Source organism: Stylophora pistillata, chromosome 5 (genome assembly GCF_964205215.1).
Source record: "Stylophora pistillata chromosome 5, jaStyPist1.2, whole genome shotgun sequence".
Lineage (NCBI taxonomy): Eukaryota > Metazoa > Cnidaria > Anthozoa > Scleractinia > Pocilloporidae > Stylophora > Stylophora pistillata.
In genome coordinates this window covers 6,610,701-6,629,400 of record NC_142523.1, presented here as the reverse complement: position 1 = coordinate 6,629,400, position 18,700 = coordinate 6,610,701, and the positions used below count along the sequence as shown (strand labels likewise).

The window sequence follows — 18,700 nt, the reverse complement described above, 5'->3', positions numbered from 1 at the left end:
ACTTGAGGAAAGAGAGAGAAAGAAGGGAAAATTTGAACACAATGGTGATTTCGTAATGTTTTGAAAAGTTTTTAAATATACATGCGGAGCTATTGCCCCGCTCTCTAGATATTTTTGTTTCGCCTTGCTCCCCTTTCCCTTCCCCTCGTAGTTTGCCTGAGGGCTTTTTTAAAATATTTTGCGTAGGACGTCATTCTCCAGCCCATGAGAAAAACAAAAGAGAGAAAAGTCCCTTGTGCTATTTTTAATGACGGAGGGGAAAATTCCCCTATTATAGAACCAAAAGATATATAAAGGATTCTTGTAATGCGTTAAAGTAGAGAAATTGAAAGCTTACTATGTATTGTATGCTGTAGAAGAATGGTTTTAAGCGAATCCTCAGCAATCTGGAAGGACATCTTGGGACGTAAACCTGAAGAGCAAAAAGAGCTTCTGCGATGGCAACTTCAAGCAAGGGAGCCGATCCGTCGACTTTCTGACATGAAACCAGGCGACCACCTCTCGATGACAAGAAACCGTGGTACTTCGTTAGAGTACGCGCACCATTTTTTGTGCATAGAAATAGACGAGATAAGTGGAGAGCGGAAAATCATTCACTACACAGCGAAAGATGCCTTTCAGCAATTTTTTCTGGTCTCCCTTGGCTCGGGTTCATGTCTTGAACAGCTAGGGATAATAAAGAAGGCGACTTTGCCCGACGGAGACTTGATCGCAAAGAGTGATGTCGATCCAAAGACCACGGAGCTGTTGAACGGAGTCGAAGTAGAAAGGGTTGTATGGCCAGAGGAACTGCGACGATACTCCACAGAAGAGGAGATTGCAAGGGCTCGTGATAGGTTAGGCGAGAAGGACTACCATCTGACAAGCAACAACTGTGAATCGTTTGTTATGTGGTGTTTGTGTGACCTAAACATCAGTTTACAGGTAACCTCAGCGTCGAAAGCCCTTTGTGAGGCAGGAAGTGCCGCGATAAGAACATTTTGGCATGGGATTCAACAGATACCGAGGGTGGTTGCCGAAATTTGGGACGACGTTTCAGCGGCTGCAGCCGGAAGGGCTGTGGGAGAGACTCTTTCGAAACTCGGAATCAGCATTGGGGTAATATCAACCGTGATCGTCGAGATTATTGTAGCAATTGTGGACATTCGCAAGGAGTACGAGAAATGGAGAGGTGGAGTATTGATTAAAACAAGAAAGGAGTTCATCGCGGAAGTGGTTGACAAAGTGATTTTGGCGATTTGTCATACAGGTGGAAGTATCGCTGGGATGACCGCAGGCCAAATTATGATTCCTGTTCCAGTCGTTGGTGGCCTCGTTGGAGCTTTGGTCGGAATGTTTGGCGGTCATTTAACTGGGAGACAGTTCTCAGAGGAAACAAAGGAAGCTTTAGGGAAGACCATCGACGCACTCATAGATGAACTCGATGAAATGAAAGCAAAACCTAAAGTTCACTTACGCAATTTTCTCCATTATAAGAGACAGTAAAGATACAGACTTGCTCTCCCGGAACACCCCGGAACACCGGAACAGCCGAAACACCGAATTTGACGGTGTAAAAATGAAAATGTAGATGTAATTTGTTTACCCACGTAACACGAAAGAGCTTAGAAGTAGGCGCTAAATATATAGTTTCTTAATGTTTCTTATCTTATTTCTTTGTGGTATAACTAAATGTTGTTGTTGCTGTTGTCGTTGTTGACGTTCTAGCTTTTAAAGAGATAATTAACTTTTTCCAATAACAAGCCCCTATTGTTAGGCGTTTTTACTGTTTTAAGAAGCCAAAGGGGACGTTGAACAAATTAAGAAAGATTCCGCTCAAAGTTCGAGCAATAATAAATGCCAAAATTGTTTACTAAAAATCTACTCGCAGCACAGTAACCTTTTTAATACTATTTAAAACATCTCACTGTAATTCGTTTCTCTAGGTGAGCCCGCGATGAAATTCCCAAGCATTCTCGGTAAACGTGTTTGTTGTACCAGCTTCGGTCTCCTCAGGAATGTGTATAATACTTTCATAACTGTCCTCTCCATCTGAATCATCAGAAACATAGAGTATGTCCCCATACTGTCTGTTAACATACATATAGTCAAGGCCACTGGATGTCTGATAAACTTGGCTTTGTGTTGAACTGCTCATGCTTGTATTGTTTGCAATGGAGGTGCTCGCACTTGGGGTAAAGAGATCTTTCTGGCTTTGGTTTGAACTGCTCATGCTTGCATTGTTTGCAATGAAGGTGCTGGCGTTTGGGGTGTAATGATCTTTCTGGCTTTGGTTTGAACTGCTCATGTTTGTATTGTTTGCAATGGAGGTGCTCGCACTTGGGGTGAAGAGATCTTTCTGGCTTTGGTTTGAACTGCTCATGCTTGCATTGTTTGCAATGGAGGTGCTGGCATTTGGGGTGAAATGATCTTTGTGACTTTGGTTTGAACTGCTCATGTTTGTATTGTTTGCAATGGAAGTGCTCGCACTTGAGGTGAAGACTTTCTGGCAGCCAGGGCATTTTGCAGCGGAATCACAATTGACTAACCACTCTTTGAGACAAACCTCATGAAAAACATACCCACAACTATTTGGCTTGGCAGCAATTTCATCTTTAGATATTTCCTCCAAACAAAATTGTACAACAAAAATTGGGCTCAGTTTTTTTTTTTTTAAGTTGGATGAATGACCCTGAGAGTAAGAATTCACATTAGCTTATAATTTCTGTCAAAAGATCCTCTCCCTGTAAAAAAAAAAAATGCTAACCCTTTGCCCGACCCCCACCCCGCTTTGGGCTTTGTATAGATAAGTGAGTGCATTAGCAAAGTTTTAATTATGATTTTGACATTTCCTAAATAACCTTTAAATCCCCTGCCACAGGACAAAAGAAAAGTATACGAATAAACACCATCGTCACTAAAAATACTCAATAATCGGCCCCTAAAGCAATGAAATCTTTTAGGTTATGAAGTTAACGTCTAAAATGCCCCTATGTTTTTCCCCTAAATATCACCACTTCTTCTTTTTGATTTATATGTAAAACAATATACTTTAACCACTTACTTTGGCTGAGCTATCTTAAATGCTCTGCTGCAACTCTTTATCATCACTGGACATTTGTGGTTCGCTTTCCACGTTCGACATCTTGGGCATTTCGGAAAACAGAAAATCTGATTTTGTACTGATAAACAATGTTATTCTCTTGTACTGCCTCCCAACTTCTTCTCTGTATTTCTCCAATACGAAGGGCTCATTAGATCCTGGTATATTGACTATCTCGCTACCGTCGGGGTAAAGAAGAACATACTCTAATCCATCATGCAGGCTTTCATCGTGACTTGTATGTTTAGTGACTGCTTTCTCCTTTATCTGATTTGCACTTGCATCTGTGCTAGTAGTAATTGGCAATGTCTTCCCTCTACATTTTTTAAGTTCACCATTACAGTATTTCATTACTCCTATATTGACAAGAACATCCTTCTTCTTACTAGCAGTAGTCACTTTGGGTTTCTTCCCTTTGGGCTCAAACTTTCCTCTTCTTTCTTCTTCTTTCCTTTTTCTAAATTCGGAAAATCCGATGGTAGAAGCCTTAGTAGGAGATGTCGATCTAGAACCGCAATTCGAACAAAATTTTGCCAATTGTGGCAAAGACTTTCACATTCGCTGCAAAAAATGGTTTCGGAAAGGCGAACAAGCTAAGGATGGAACGAGTGTTGGCGGGAAAAACAGGGCAGAAGAACGTCGGCGCATGTGGGAGATCTCTTGGCTCGCGCTGGCGCCAATGGCCTGGGCACCATAACAAACTTCGAAAAAATGGCGGCGTTTTTAAAAAGTTTCGTCTAGTTTTTGGTGAAAAAGTAGCCCCAAACTGAAAACGGTAGAAAGAAATCTTATCGCTAGTTCCCTCGTTCATTGACCAGCACTTACATTTTTGTACACTGAGGTTTAAAGGTTGTACACTTAGTGAAAACAGCGCGTTTAACACGATAGATTTATCGAAGACTTAGCAGAAGACATCTTACGCGGTGTTTATTGTTCTTTAGTTCACATGCAAAGCCCAATGAGCGGACTTACTGGTTTATTAAGCGAACACGAGCTGGAGAAACATGCCAAGGTCGATTGACGCGGTTTGACGGGGCCATTGCTCGGTTTGTGGACGGAAATTTAAATTGCTGGGCTTGCACTCGGCATTGGATTAGAGCAACTCGGGAAGCCAATGAATATTGCTCGTGTCCACTCTTGAAGCACTCCAAAGAGCTGTCGAAGAGAAAAGTCCCGAGGCGGTTCTACCGTCCATTTGATCGGGTTGGAGCTAATGTCCCCACTTACCCGCCCGGAACCCAATGGTGCAACAAGTGTTCTACAATTGCTGATAGTGTTTTCTGCAATGAACCAGATTATGTTCCACCAGTACAAGTGCAGTGCTTATTTTTGCCTAATGTTGTTTAACCCTAACCCTAAAAAATACCCTAACCCTAACTTTTTCACCTGATTTTACATTAAATAGACATATTTGATTGTTTAATGCTGGAAAATGGATTTTTCACAAAAAACTTGGTACTTTGTTAATTAAGCAACATTGAGATAATTGGTTTAATAATAACGCCCCCCTAGAAATTATTATTTTGTGAGAAGAAACCGGAATTTTTAGCTCCCTTTTGATTTTAAGCTGACGCATATGCATGCCATATTTGTAGATTATGGTATATTGGCTCTTAGTATATACTAAAACAGTGGATAGCGTTGAAGGAGCGCTCTGATTGGCTAGTCAAACTGTGAATATCCTTTGCTATTTACCTCCGAGCAACTCGGGAAAAAAAGGCGTCGCGGTTTGCATCTGTGACAAGCGAAGAAATCACTCAAATTGACGATGGTGGTGTATATTATCTCACTGTTTTAGTATATACTAAAACAACTATTCACCACTAACCACCTCCACTTCGGTGAATAGTTGTTAAATATACCATAATGGCTAAGCCAATAAAAAGTCTTGAATTGCATTATCCAATGATCTAGTTTTTAATAATATCCTTTATTCAATGATGTTGCTACTACCGATGTGGATCGCGACGCAACTCCATCCAGAGACGATAATACTTTATTTCTGTTTTATTTTTTAAAGCAAATATCTACTATTTACTTTTTACCCTGTTTAAGACTTAAGACCCCTAAAACCACAGACACTGTTCAGCGGTACGCACCCGTTTGAGCCTGACGAGGGAAAGCTCCCCCCCTTCCATTTTCCAAGACTAGATCAAAGAGTAAATCACATCCTGCTAAACTAAATGGTTGTTTTCGTATCTCAAGAACTTGGGTGAAGTATTTCCTCTAAGTTATAGAGGTGATTAAGTTTCCATCCACCCGGATCAACCTTTTAAAATCGTACCTAAAGCAGCGCGACAACATTCGCTGTTCTTTATTTACTTATTTATTTATTTATTTATTTATTTAATCTTTATTTAAACACGATCAATTCATCAGCCCATAAAAATACATATCACATACGCTAAGATATTTAAAATTCAAACTACATACTATAACACTAAAGCTGTTTTCCTTGAATGCCGTGCGTTAGACTTAAAGAATGTCATTGATCTTAGGTTTAAACAACCCCAGAGACTGTGTTCCTTATATCGCGTGGTAGAATGTACCATAATGTGGCGCCATGTAGCTAAAGCTTTTTCTGTGATAATCAGTGCGCGGTAATGGCACATTGAGCTTATTTTCAGAGTCCCTGAGGTCATAAGCAGAGTCACGCCACGTAAACTTTGAATATAGATACCCTGGAGCTAGCTCGTGCAGACATCTAAACATCATGGTGGCTTTATGGATTTCCTGCTGGCGTGCAAGATTTTTCATCCTAAAAACTCGAGTAGCTCAGTTGCATCAGCATAATAGTTAGAGAATGTCAACACACGGGCTGCTCTATTCTGCAATTTCTTCAGTTTGTCTCGTAGCGTTTTCCCACAGCTACCCCAAACAGTGTCACAGTAAGCAAAGTGAGGTTTTACTAAAGTTTGGTAAATGAGATGTAAGGTTGATGCTGGGATCAGGTGCCTAATTCGCTCTAGGGCCTCGATACCAGAGGCGACTTTTTTGGTTAGTTTTTCGATGTGACTATGCCAATCGAGTTTATCGTCTATTATTACACCAAGCGATAGTCAAAGATACTCTAAAGATAGTCTTAAACTTCCCAAGGACAATAGGGCAATTCATTTTATCGGAAATTAAACTTAAACAGGGACCACAGAAAGAAATGCACTCCTTCTAATAAATCTTCTCCTCGCCACCCTCTACCAACCTAGTTCCCAGGGCATTTTTCCTTAGCGAGGTTGAACCTCTCCTCCCCCTTTTTTGGGGTGCCCAGAACTATAAATAAGCGCTTGGCGCCTGTTTAAGGGATATACGCTAGTATGCAACACGAACCCACATGCAACCGGCAGGATTAAGCAGTTGTTTTGAAATGTGTCGTGTTTGCCCAAAAATATATGAATATTAAAGATAAGCTCAGTTAGAAGTCAATTAAACAAAACAAGGGAAAAGTCCCTCGTTCGGGTCTCACAATAATGAAAGTATGGTAAAATTCCTTTAGTAGTAGTTCAACAAAGGATTTTACCCCACTGCAGAACTCTTCGATACCAGGTGTCAGTCGTATTAGATTGCGGCAAACCTCTCTTATTATTAAGAGGAAAGGGAGAAGGGTACAGTGGAACGTCGATTTAACAAAGTGCCTTGGGACTGGGGCAATTGATTCGTTATACCGAGGACTTCGAGGTTCGTTAAGTCGAGGTTCCACTGTATTTAAATACAGCTCCGGGTTTTAAAGTTAGTCAGTAGTTCTTTGGTCTTCGATCCAGTAGATATTGTCCCCAGCCGTACAAAGAACACAGATCCGAAGGCAGTTTTCAAGTTCTGGCACTAGCGTAGATGTAGTGAAATGTCTAAAGACTTAAGGAAATGTATTGATGGAATTAAAGACATCGCAGACGAAGAGGCCATTTCTCAGTCGGTTTCTTTGCTGCCGAGAGCCAATCCATAGATTTACAGACATTAGATTAGGACACCATTTGGTCCGGAAAGGTTCTACGTTCGGCTTGAATCACTACGAATATCATTTCCTCAGCATAGATTTTGACAATGAAGGCATAGGCGGCCCAAGCTCTCTTTAAGAACCACACAGGGAACACAATTTACATATCGATTTATAAGGATTTGTATGGGATTCTCTACAAGATATCCACGGAGATAGTTAAAAGTGAAAATATTAAATAAAGATTGGTACCTTATTCCATACTTGTGTTGTTTGCTCCTGGTGCCGTTACTTTACCGATTAAGAAGAGAAAACCAGGAATAAAAAAAAAAAAAAACGGTTAAATCAAGTTCAATCGGTAAAAATAACGACACCAGGAGCAAACAACACACGTATGGAAGAGGGTAAGCCATTCACTGAACCGTAAAATAATAATCTAGACTTCAATTATTCAACGCGATGTTTACTTCTATTATTTTTTTATACTTTTAGAATCAATTTTTTTTCTTTTCAGACTTTACATGTAAAAATAGTTAACAATATATGCGAAATCCTACTTCGACAGAAATCTAAGTTTTAGGAGAGATCAAATGTCTTTCGGTACCTATAAATATTGACTGAATTTAAATTTGCTTCACCCTTCGTAATTTAGGTGCGTTTTGATGAGTTCGTTCTTCCGTCACATTGTCACATCAGTTACGCCTTTCGTTTCTCCACTCGTTCTTTCGTTGAATAGTCGAGCGCTAGTTCGTTTTTCTCGATCGCCTGTTTTTGGCATCGGCTGTCGGTTTTTAGCATAACACTTCACGTCTTGAAACTACCCTTACGAAAAACTCTAAAGGGATAGCGGTTTGACAAAAATTTCAACCGATGGCAGCAAAATAATAAAGCGTACATCACACTACGCTGAGCTGCTTACCTATCGATGATTAGGTGGAGAACAAGACTGTATCTTTACCGTCTTTCATGTTAGAGAGAAAGAGTATATTTTCAACGTTTTGCTCGAGTTTATGTGAGTGCGCTTTACGTTTTGCACTTATTTCATCGAATTTATCTATGAGTGCGTCGATACTCTGCGCCAAAGCTCCCTTTACATTTGTTTCAGCTGAGACCATTTTCCCAACCAAATGACCGCCAAAAGTTCCGACCAAAGCTCCAACGAGGCCACCAACGACTGGAATAGGAATCACAATTTGGCCTACGATCATACCAACAATAATTCCATTAATTCGACAAAGACCCAAAATCACTCTGTCGACCACTTCTGCGATGAACTCCTTTCTTGTTTTAATTAATAGTCCATCTCTCCATTTCTTGTACTCCTTACGAATGTCCCAAATTGCCATAATAGTTTCGGCGACCACGGTCGTTGCTGCCCCAACGCTGATTCCGAGCTTCGGTAGAGCATTTCCCACAGCCTTTCGGGCTGTAGCTGCTGCAAAATCGTCCCAAAGTTCGGCAGCCACCTTCGGTAGCTGTTTAATCGATTGAAAAAGTGCTCTTATTGCGGCACTAAATGTCTCACCACGGGCTTTTAAGGTTGAGGTCACTTGTAAGCTGATGTTTAGGTCACACAAACACCACATAACAAACGATTCACAGTTGTTCTTCATCAGATGGAAGTCATTCTCGCCTAACCTTCTACGAGCCCTTGCAATCTCTTCTTCTGTGGAGTATCGTCTCAGTTCCTCTGGCCATACAACCCTTTCTACTTCGACTCCGTTCAACAGCTCCGTCGTCTTTGGATCGACATCACTCTTTGCGATCAAGTTTCCGTCGGGCAAAGTAACCTCCTGAATTATTCCTAGCTCTTCGAGACGTGAACCCAAGCCCAGTAAGGTGGGAAACATTTGCTTTATGGCATTCCAGGTGGTGTTATAATAATGAATGATCTTCGGCTTTCTACTTTTCTCGTCTCTTCCGATGCAGATAAAATGGTGCGCGTACTCGATCGGAGTACCTCGGTAGTATGTCCTCAAAAGGTGGTCGCCTTGTTTCATGTCTGAAAGTCGGCGGATCGACTCCCTTGCTTGAAGGTGCCATTTCAGAAATTCCTTTCGCTCTTTAGGTTTAAGTCTCGAGATTTTGTTCCAATCTGCAGAGGATATGTTTGAAGCCATTTTGATATCTACAGCATCCAGTGTATAGCAAATTTTCAACTTCTCTACTGAAAAGCATCAACAAGGGACTTTAATATACCTTCCGTTTCCATAACAAGAGACTTTCCCCTACTTTAATTTTCCTAAAAATAGCTCGAAGGGACTTTCCCATCCCTTTTATTTATAGATATTGGTATGGCCTAACCTTACTTGAATGTTCTCATTGGCTAGCTGGAGAAAAGACGTTATACGCAAAATAATCCAAGCCCTTGAGCAAACCACAAGGGGTATGGAAACGAGCGTGACAAAGCGAAAAATCCAATTTGCATGAGAATGACTCAGTAGGTACGTTCCAAAACTTTGCACAACAATGCGAAATCACCAAAATATTTACGTTTCTGTTTGGAACTAGGTCCTTCGAGATATTGTGCTGATAAAATTAGCATATTATGCTACTAGCATTGCACGATTTCTATCCATATTATAGACCACTTTCATAAATGGCTGCCGTATAAATATTCTTTTGTTTAAATTTAAATTAGCTCTTCTGGCCTCGCTTGAGGTAATGTATTCTTTTGAATTTTGTACTGGAGAACGAGGCCAGTAGGGCTAATTTAAATTTAAACAAAAGAATATTAAACAACAAACATATGAAATACATATATATGAACTGCGGTTATGAAACGTATATGTGCACGATCCTTCGCAGTAAAGCACTATTTAAGCAATAGTGAAAATCAGACCTGAAAAAAATTCAGGCCTGTACGGGATTCGAACCACTGACCTCTGCGATACTAGTGCAGCGCTCTACCAATTGAGCTAACAAGCCAACTGGGAGCAGGCCATCAAATTAATTCGACATAAACCCGTAAGATGATAAATCAAACAACAAACATATGAAATACATATATATGAACTGCGGTTATGAAACGTATATGTGCACGATCCTTCGCAGTAAAGCACTATTTAAGCAATAGTAAAAAGAATATTAAACCGGCAGCCATTTATGAAAGTGGTTTATGCTACTCTGTTTTTTTCTTTAAGTTTGCTTTTCCAAAAAGACACTAAACAAGACCAAGTTATATATATTTATTATTATTGTTAGTAAAGTACACACCTGCTCTGATAAAACACAACTAATTACTACACTAGATTCCATACTTGAAGCGGCGACTTAGTGTGACTGAATGTACGATAGACGGTAGCTTTGCCCTAAACTTGTAGAACTTCCGGTTTAAAGGGAGCGTTGCGTGACGAACCTGGAAATAATTCGGTGCGGAACGATAGTTTTCTCATTGGCATGCTTCACTCTATGAGCTGACAGAGGTTCATAACAACTTGAATGCAAGGTATACGGTTTAGACATTTGCATTTTCAGCGTTCATGAATTCTTCTTTACGGATTCATCAATTTCCTCCGATGTCTGCTTCGAATTAAGAAACAAATTCCTTCTTTGCTTTGGCTACATACATAACCGATATAGGAACTGAACATTGAAGTCTTGTAAGTTGAAAGACGGAAAATAATTCGGGATTTTCCCAGTGGGTTATGACTACCATTTGTGTTATTCATTTTTTCCTTTTTTGAGCTAGAGCGAAACCCTCCTTAGGCTGGTGTGATCTGAGACAAAAGAATTAAAAGGGCCTCTAAGATTTTGTTCACCTGACATAAAGGTTTTCAATTATGATAGACTATTCCATACCATTTTTGGCTTCAAAACTTCAGTAAGCGGGACTTGCCCTTTTTCACTAGGAGTCTACTCCACTAAATCCCGAGACCCACGAGTAAGCCTTGACGTCGCTTACGTCAACCCTTCGTAGACTCTGCACAGACAACGAAGGCAGACAGCCTAGGAGCCCGTCTCTCTGAGAATAGGAACTAAGGAAGATCCCATGAGTGATTCTCCCTACTGTCTGCCATACAGTTGTAATGATGTTAGTTTGGAGAAATTTGTTTTGGATCAATGTAAAATCCTCTAATAATCGATAAGCTCAGTTAGATGTCAATGAAACAAAAGAAGTGAAAAGTCCCTCGTTCTGTTTTCACAAAAATGAAAGTATAGCAAAATCCCTTGTAGTAGTTCAACAAAAAAAATTTTATCCCACTGCAGAACTCTTCGATACCGATGTTAGCAATATTAGATTGCGCCACCCCCACCCCCCCACCCCCCCCACCCCTCCTTTATTAAGAGGAGAGGGAGAAGGGTACAATGGAACTTCAATTTAACAAAGCCGTGCTGAGGGACTGGGCCGTGCTGAGGGACTGGGGGCATTGGTTCGTTATATCGAGGGTTCGTTATAGCGAGGTTCTGTGGCGTACATTTTACTGTAACTTTAGCTAGGCTGAAACCTAAGTATTGTTCGTTATACCGAGGACTTCTTTATCATTTCCTCTGCATAGCTTTTGACGATGAAGGTAAACCGGTGATTGCGCATTATCTCAACGCGCCAACAAACGCTAGTGTACAAACGTTGACCACGGCCATTTTCTCTTCACCGGAACGAACGAGTTGAGCATAAAGCCGAAGATCATTCATTATTATAACACGCCGGTAGATGCCATGAAACATACCGAGAAAAACGCTGATTGGAACGTTAATGTCATATTTCTTTAAACTTTCACCGATGCCTCGACGTGATCATCTTACCTAACAGCGCCAGAACTCATGTTCGTTTCAGTATAACATTAGAACGCTGTTTTGAGTTCTTAAGAGGCCCTTATAGATTGTGCTAGTATTGGCATAATTTGGAAACACGAGAATAATTCTTGCACTTTTTTTTTTGTAATAAAAGTAGCACTGCAAGAATTATCAGCAGATTTTTAGGGAACATTACCACAGTCGTGACTTGCTTAGTCTTTAATCAAGATTGATTACTTTCGAGTTCAGTCCATGGTTCAGTTTATTTTCAATTTTGCAATGTCTTGGTTAATGCAATACTGCCTCATTCGCCATCTAAAGGACTGACCGGAAGTTGCAATGTCTTGGTTAATGCAATACTGCCTCATTCGCCATATAAAGGACTGACCGGAAGTTGCAATGTCTTGGTTAATGCAATACTGCCTCATTCGCCATCTAAAGGACTGACCGGAAGTAGCATAACAATTGCGTCGGTCACATTTCGCGCCTTCACAGGAAACCAAATGGCGTCGAGCAGCTTACAGATACAAGAAGCGGAACAGCCACCCGATAGCAAACGATAAATAGATACAAGACCTGTGCGATGTTACAATATAGTAAGGGCTAAGCTACCGTCTATCGTACATTCAGTCACACTAAGTCGCCGCTTCCAGTCTGGAATCAAGTGTAGTAATTAGTTGAGTTTTATCAGAGCAAGTGTGTATTTTACTAACAATAATAATAAATATATAACTTGGTCTTTTTTTGTGTCTTTTTTGAAAAGCGAACTCAAAGAAAAAGACGGAGTAGCATAATATGGATAGAAATCGTGCAACGCTAGTAGAATAATATGCTATTTTTAGCAGCACAATATCTCGAAAGACCAAGTTCCAAACAGAAACGTAAATATTTTGGTGATTTCGCATTGTTGTGCAAAGTTTTGGAACGCACTTACTGAGTCATTCTTACGCAAATTAGATTTTTTGGTTCGTTATGCTCCCGTTTCCGTACCCCTTGTGGTTCGCTTAAGGGCTTGAATTATTTTGCGTACAACGTCTTTTCTCGAGCTAGCCAATGAGAACATTAATTCAAATAAGCTTAGCTCATACAAATACCTATAAATAAAAGAAAAAGGAAAGTCCTTTGCGCTATTTTTAGGAAAATAAAGAAGGGAAAAATCTCTTGTTATGGAAACCGGAAGGTACATTTAAGTCCCTTGCTGATGCTTTCCAGTAGAGAAGTTGAAAGCTTGCTATACACTGGATGCTGTAGATATTAAAATGGCTTCAAGCATATCCTCTGCAGATTGGAAGGAAATCTTAAGACTTAAAGCTGAAGAGCGAAAGAAATTTCTTCGATGGTACCTTCAAGTCAGGGAGCCGATCCACCGACTTTCAAACATGAAACCAGGCGACCATCTTGTGATGACAAGTAACCGAGGTACTTCGTTAGAGTACGCGCACCATTTTTACTGCATTGGAGCAGACGAGCTGGGCGGGAAGCCGTAGATCATTCATTTTTACAACACACCGGAAAGTACCATGAAGCAAATGTTGCCCACCTCCCTGGGCTTGGGTTCATGTCTCGAAGAGCTAGGAGGTAACTTGGCCCGATGGAGACTTGATCACAGAGAGCGATGTCAATTCAGAGACGGACCTGTTGGGAGTCGAAGTAGAAACGGTTGTTTTGCCAGAGGAACTGCGACGACACTCCACAGAAGAGGAGATTGCAAGGGCTTGAGATAGATTAAGCGAGGGTACTACCATCCGATGAAGAGCAACTGTGAATCGTTTGTTATGTGGTGTTTGTGTGATCTAAACATCAGCTTGCAGGTGACTCCAGCGAATAAAGCCATTTGTGAGACAGGTAGTGCCGCAATAAGAACATTTTGGCAAGGGTTTCAACAACTACCGAAGGTGGGTGTTGAAATTTGGGACGTCGTTGCAGCGGCCGGAGTACGTGCAGGTTTGCGGAATGCGCTTTTGAAAGGCGGAATCCTCTTTCGGGTAATTCCGGCGACTGTGGTTGTCGAGACTATTATGGCAATTTTGGACATTCATACAGAGTATAAGAAATGGAAAAGTGGAAAAATAGTTCAAACAAGAAAGGAGTTCATCGCGGAAGTGGTTGACAAAGTAATTTTGGTTATTTGTCGTGCAGGTGGAAGTATCGCTGGGATGATCGTAGGCCAAATTGTGAGTCCTGTTCCAGTCGTTGGTGCCCTCGATGGAGCTTTGGTCGGAGTTTTCAGCGGTCATTTGGTTGGGAAATTGGTCTTAGCGAAAAAAAATGTAAAGGGAGCTTTGGTGCAGTGTATCGACGCACTCATAGATAACCTCGATGAAATAAAGGCAAAACTTAAAGCTCACCCCCATAAATTCGAGTAAAACATAAAAAATACACAGTTTCACTCTAACATGAAAGACGGTTAAGATACAGTCTTGTTCTCCACCTAATCATCGATAGGTAAGCAGCTCAGCGTAGTGTAATGTACGCTTTGTTATATTGCTGCCTTCAGCTGAAATTTTTGTCAAACTGCTATCTCTTTAGCGTTTTTCGTAAAGGTAGTTTCAAGACGTGGAGTGGTATGTAAAGGAACCGACAACCGATGCCAAAAACAGGCGATCGAAAAAATGAACAAACGAAAGAACGAGTGGAGAAACGAAAGGACTAACTGGTGCGACAATGTGACGGAAGTACGAACTTATCAAAATGCACGTAAAAAGCGCAGAGTAAAGCAAATTAGAACTTAGATTTCTGTCAAAGTAGGATTTCGCATATATTGTTAACTATTTTTAAAGTCTGAAAAGAAAAAAAGAAATTGATTGTAAAAGTATAAAGAAATAATAGAAATAAACATCGCGTTGAATAATTGAAGTCTTGATTATTATTTTACGGTTCAGAGCGATGGAACTTCCGGTTTAAAGGGAGCGTTGCGTGACGAACCGGGAAAGAATTCGCGGGGAACGTTAGTTTTCTCATTGGCATGGTTCACTCTATGAGCTGATAGAGGCTCATATACAACAACCTGAATGCAATGTATGCGGTTTAAAAATTTGTTTTTTTCAGCGTTTATGAATTTTTCTCCACGAATTCATCAATTTCTTCCGACGTCTGCTTCGAACTAAGAAACAAATTCCTTCTTTGCTTTGGCTACATACATATACAGGAAACATTGAGACAGAAAATAATCGGAGGGGTTTGCTCAGTGACTTATGATTACCGTTTGTCTTGTTCATTTTTTCCCTTTTTGATCGTGAAACCCTCCTTGGGCTGGTGTGATCTGAGACAATAAAATTAAAAGGGCCTCTAAGATTTTGTTAACCTGACAGAAAAGTTTTCAGTTATGATAGACTATTCGGCTATCGCCTCGAGCGACTCTTACGCTTCTTTCGTGCTTAGCAACCTCCCGCGTCCATCCATAACTCAATAGTGTACGCTGTGGTGTTTACCATTTGTCAAGTACAGCGTACCGTATCAAGTAAAATAACACTTCTCGTCGAGAAACTCTTAGAGAATGTAAAGTGGTGGAATACTCTTGTCGTGGGAAAGTTAGAACATATACACTATATAACGAAAATGATCTTGAGTCAATTTTTTATCTAGTGCAAATTGTCACAAATTGAAAATCATCGATTGTAATGTCGAGCTCAGGCTTTGTTCTGCAAAGGCTAACGAAAAGTTTTCATTACTGAAACCGATAGGAAACTATTTCTTGTAAAACATATCGAAAGAAGTCGTGGAGTATTGTTAAAAAGGCAAATTTATCTCTATTGGCTGTACTTTATTAGTAGATTGTATGATATAATCGATATCATTAACAACAACCTTCGGTTAGGTTGGTCACACAATAAGCTCTGGGAAGAGGATGCGTGGCATGAATGGTCAAAACGATATCGCTGTCCACTAAGATCAACCTCGACCATCATAATCTTTCTTTCTTAAGCATAAACGCCCACCATCCAAGACAAAATGCCAAAGAAATGCCCTATCCTTCTGTCCCTTAACATTTTTGCAATATGGATTTGCCCTACAAGCCAACACCACAGTACCATCAGACCCTGCGGGAGAATAAGGACAACTGCACAGTTCATTAAATTCCCCACCCTAGTCAAGCATCTCTTGCTAGGAAGCACTTACCATCCTTCCCTTATTTCGGTCTGAATTAAAGCGAGCCCCAATTCGTAGCGAAAATAGGTAATAACAGTACTATGGAACCCACACTCAACTTTCGGTTATCGTTCGCTCTTTATATCCCCTCTAACCCGTAAAACATAGTCGACTAAATGCAATACAGGGACCTTGAGAAGTCGGGATGATATCACCAAAATGTGAATTTTCATGTTTCTTAAGACTTTCGCTAATGGCGTCATGCACATGCGTTTACCTTAACTAACAGCCCCAGAACTTCACTCAAGTGTAACATTACAACGCTACTTTGAGTTTCAGACACAGAAACATAAATAACTTTCCTCGGGTCAGACCGCGTAACACTTGGTTATTTTGCATTGTTGTGCAAAGTTTTGAAATGCTCGTACGGAGTCATTGTTCTGCACATTGGTTTCAGTTTGTTTTGTCACGCTGCCGTTTCCGTTCCCCTCCTGGTTTGCTTGAGGGCTTTAAATATTTAACACGAAATGCCTCTTCTCCAGCCAATGAGAACGACCCAATAGGTTAGCTCATACAAATATCTATAAAAATACAAGAAGGGAAAGTCCCTTCTTGTATTTTTAGTGATGAAAAATAGGGAAACCCCTTGCTATGGACCCAAACGCATATGTAAACGGTGGTCCTTTTTAATAGAGTAGTTGAAGGCTTGCTATGCATTGGATGCTGTAGAAGAATGGCTTTAAGCGAATCCTCAGCAATCTGGAAGGACATCTTGGGACTTAAACCTGAAGAGCGAAAGGAGCTTCTTCAATGGCAACTTCAAGCAAGGGAGCCGATCCACCGACTTTCTGACATGAAACCAGGCGACCACCTCTTGATGACAAGAAACCGTGGCACTTCGTTAGAGTACGCGCACCATTTTCTCTGCAGCGGAAAAGACGAGATGAGCGGGAAGCCGAAGATCATTCATTATTACAACACACCGAGAAATTTCATGAAGCAAAAGTTTCCCACCTCCTTGGGCTCGGGTTCATGTCTCGAACAGCTAGGGATGATTCAGGAAATGGCATTGCCCGACGGAGACTTGATCGCAGAGAGTTACGTCGATCCGGAGACGGACCTGTTGAGAGTCGAAGTAGAAAGAGTTGTATGGCCACAGAAACTGCGACGGTACTCTACAGAGGAAGTGATTACGAGGGCCCATAAAAGGGAGGGCGAGAAGGACTACCATCCGATAAACAACAACTGTGAATCGTTTGTTATGTGGTGTTTGTGTGATCTAAACATCAGCTTGCAGGCGACTCCAGCGTGGAAGGCTTTTTGTGAGACATTCTATGCCACGACCAGAACACTATGGCAGGCAATACAACAGCTACCGAAGGTGGTTGCAGAAATTTGGGACGACGTTGCGGTGGCTGGAGGTTCGGCTGTACCAAAAGCTCTCTCGAAAGTTGGAATCAGCGTTGGGGTCATCTCGACCGCGGTTGTTGAGGCACTCATGGCTGGTTATAACATTCACAAGGAGTACAAGAAGTGGGAAGATGGGGTATTGGTTAGTTCAAGAGAGAAGTTCATCGAAGAAGTGGTTGACAATGTGATTTTAGCTCTTAGTCGTATCGGCGGAAGTGTCGGAGGAATGATAGTTGGCCAAGTTTTGATTCCTGTTCCAATCCTTGGAGGCCTCGTCGGAGCTTTAGTCGGAGTGTTTGGCGGTCATTTGTTCGGAAAATCATTCTCGGAGCTGATAAAGGAAGATCTAGGGCAGACAATAGATGCTGTCATGGATCTCCTCGAAAAAATAAAAGCAGAACTCAAGGCTGTGTGATACAGGCATTGTTTTTGTAGCTTTCAGTTGGAACTCCTGTAAGACCACTTTACCGTTTGCGTTTTTTTTGCAAAGGTAGTTTTAAAGTTTGGCATATTGCAAGTAGAGTCATGACACGCAAAGAACCGGCAATCAATGCTAAAAATAGGCGATCGAGAAACGAACGAGCTCTCGATTGTTGAACGAGAGAAGAGAGGGAACGAACGAAAGGGGACGAAGATAAGAACGAATAAAAACAAATGCAAATTATGCAGTGTAACGTAAATTCAAATTGAATTGTAAATGTATAATAAAAACATTTAAGTCATAAAAGTTAGATTTCTTTCAAAGAAAAGAATTTCTAATATTTTTAGCTGTACAAACTTTAGAAAAGGATAACTTTTAGAATACATGATAGCGAATGTAATTGGAAGCATAAAGTAATGATTGCAATAAATATTTGAAAAAATAATTCAAGTCTCGATGTATTAATTTAGGGGTCAGAGCAACAGAACTTCCAGTTTAAGGGGAGCGTTGCGTGACAAGCTGGTAGTCGTCTTCAGTGTGCAACGATGCTTTTTTCTACATGAATCAGTTTATGAATTTGAGAGAGGAAATGTGCGCGTTTAAGCCTTGTTTTATTTTTTGTTTTACTTTTTCAGCGTTCTTTAATTTTCAATTTTGTTTTTTTTATCAGCTTTCATGTATTTTTTCCAAGAGTAGGATTAGTTTCCTTCGATTTGTGTCAAATTTGAGAAACAATGTCCATCGTTGCAGACATGATTGAAAACATTGAAATCCTGTGAGTTGAAGGATGGATATTAAAGAGGGGTTTACTCAGCGAGGTATGATTATCATTCGTCTTACTTTTTTTATTTTTTTTTTGTACTGTGAAACCCTCCTTGGGCTAGTGAGATGGTACAATTAATCACAAACCGTCATCAATGAACCACGTATGACGAAGGTCACCTCGCGACCAAGTGATGTCGCCACCAACCAAGTCGCCATCACGAGACCACCTCACCAGCAAACAAGACTATAATATCCCAGTTTTTGGCTC

General features: G+C 40.7%; 3 protein-coding genes and 1 pseudogene across 3 annotated transcripts; 3 read left to right on the top strand and 1 right to left on the bottom strand.

Moving 5' to 3' along the window:
- The first annotated feature begins 305 nt into the window (after positions 1-305).
- On the top strand, positions 306-1,859 carry LOC148730025 (uncharacterized). Its single transcript, XM_088759535.1, has one exon. It carries the CDS (start codon positions 361-363, stop codon positions 1,483-1,485), a length of 1,125 nt encoding a protein of 374 aa, XP_088615661.1. The 5' UTR covers positions 306-360; the 3' UTR covers positions 1,486-1,859.
- Positions 1,860-7,164: 5,305 nt separating this feature from the next.
- On the bottom strand, positions 7,165-9,249 carry LOC111325044 (uncharacterized). Its single transcript, XM_088761532.1, has one exon. The coding sequence runs from the start codon at positions 9,128-9,130 to the stop codon at positions 7,940-7,942; it is 1,191 nt and encodes a 396-aa protein (XP_088617658.1). The 5' UTR covers positions 9,131-9,249; the 3' UTR covers positions 7,165-7,939.
- Positions 9,250-12,903: 3,654 nt separating this feature from the next.
- Positions 12,904-14,938, top strand: LOC148730024 (uncharacterized; annotated as a pseudogene).
- Positions 14,939-16,496: 1,558 nt separating this feature from the next.
- On the top strand, positions 16,497-18,112 carry LOC111325043 (uncharacterized). Its single transcript, XM_022928745.2, has one exon. It carries the CDS (start codon positions 16,570-16,572, stop codon positions 17,659-17,661), a length of 1,092 nt encoding a protein of 363 aa, XP_022784480.2. The 5' UTR covers positions 16,497-16,569; the 3' UTR covers positions 17,662-18,112.
- Positions 18,113-18,700: the final 588 nt, after the last annotated feature.

Excerpts from the sequence above, each read along its gene's own strand:
- LOC148730025 (XM_088759535.1), top strand. The coding sequence starts at position 361 with ATGGTTTTAAGCGAATCCTCAGCAATCTGGAAGGACATCTTGGGACGT.
- LOC111325044 (XM_088761532.1), bottom strand. The coding sequence starts at position 9,130 with ATGGCTTCAAACATATCCTCTGCAGATTGGAACAAAATCTCGAGACTT.
- LOC111325043 (XM_022928745.2), top strand. The coding sequence starts at position 16,570 with ATGGCTTTAAGCGAATCCTCAGCAATCTGGAAGGACATCTTGGGACTT.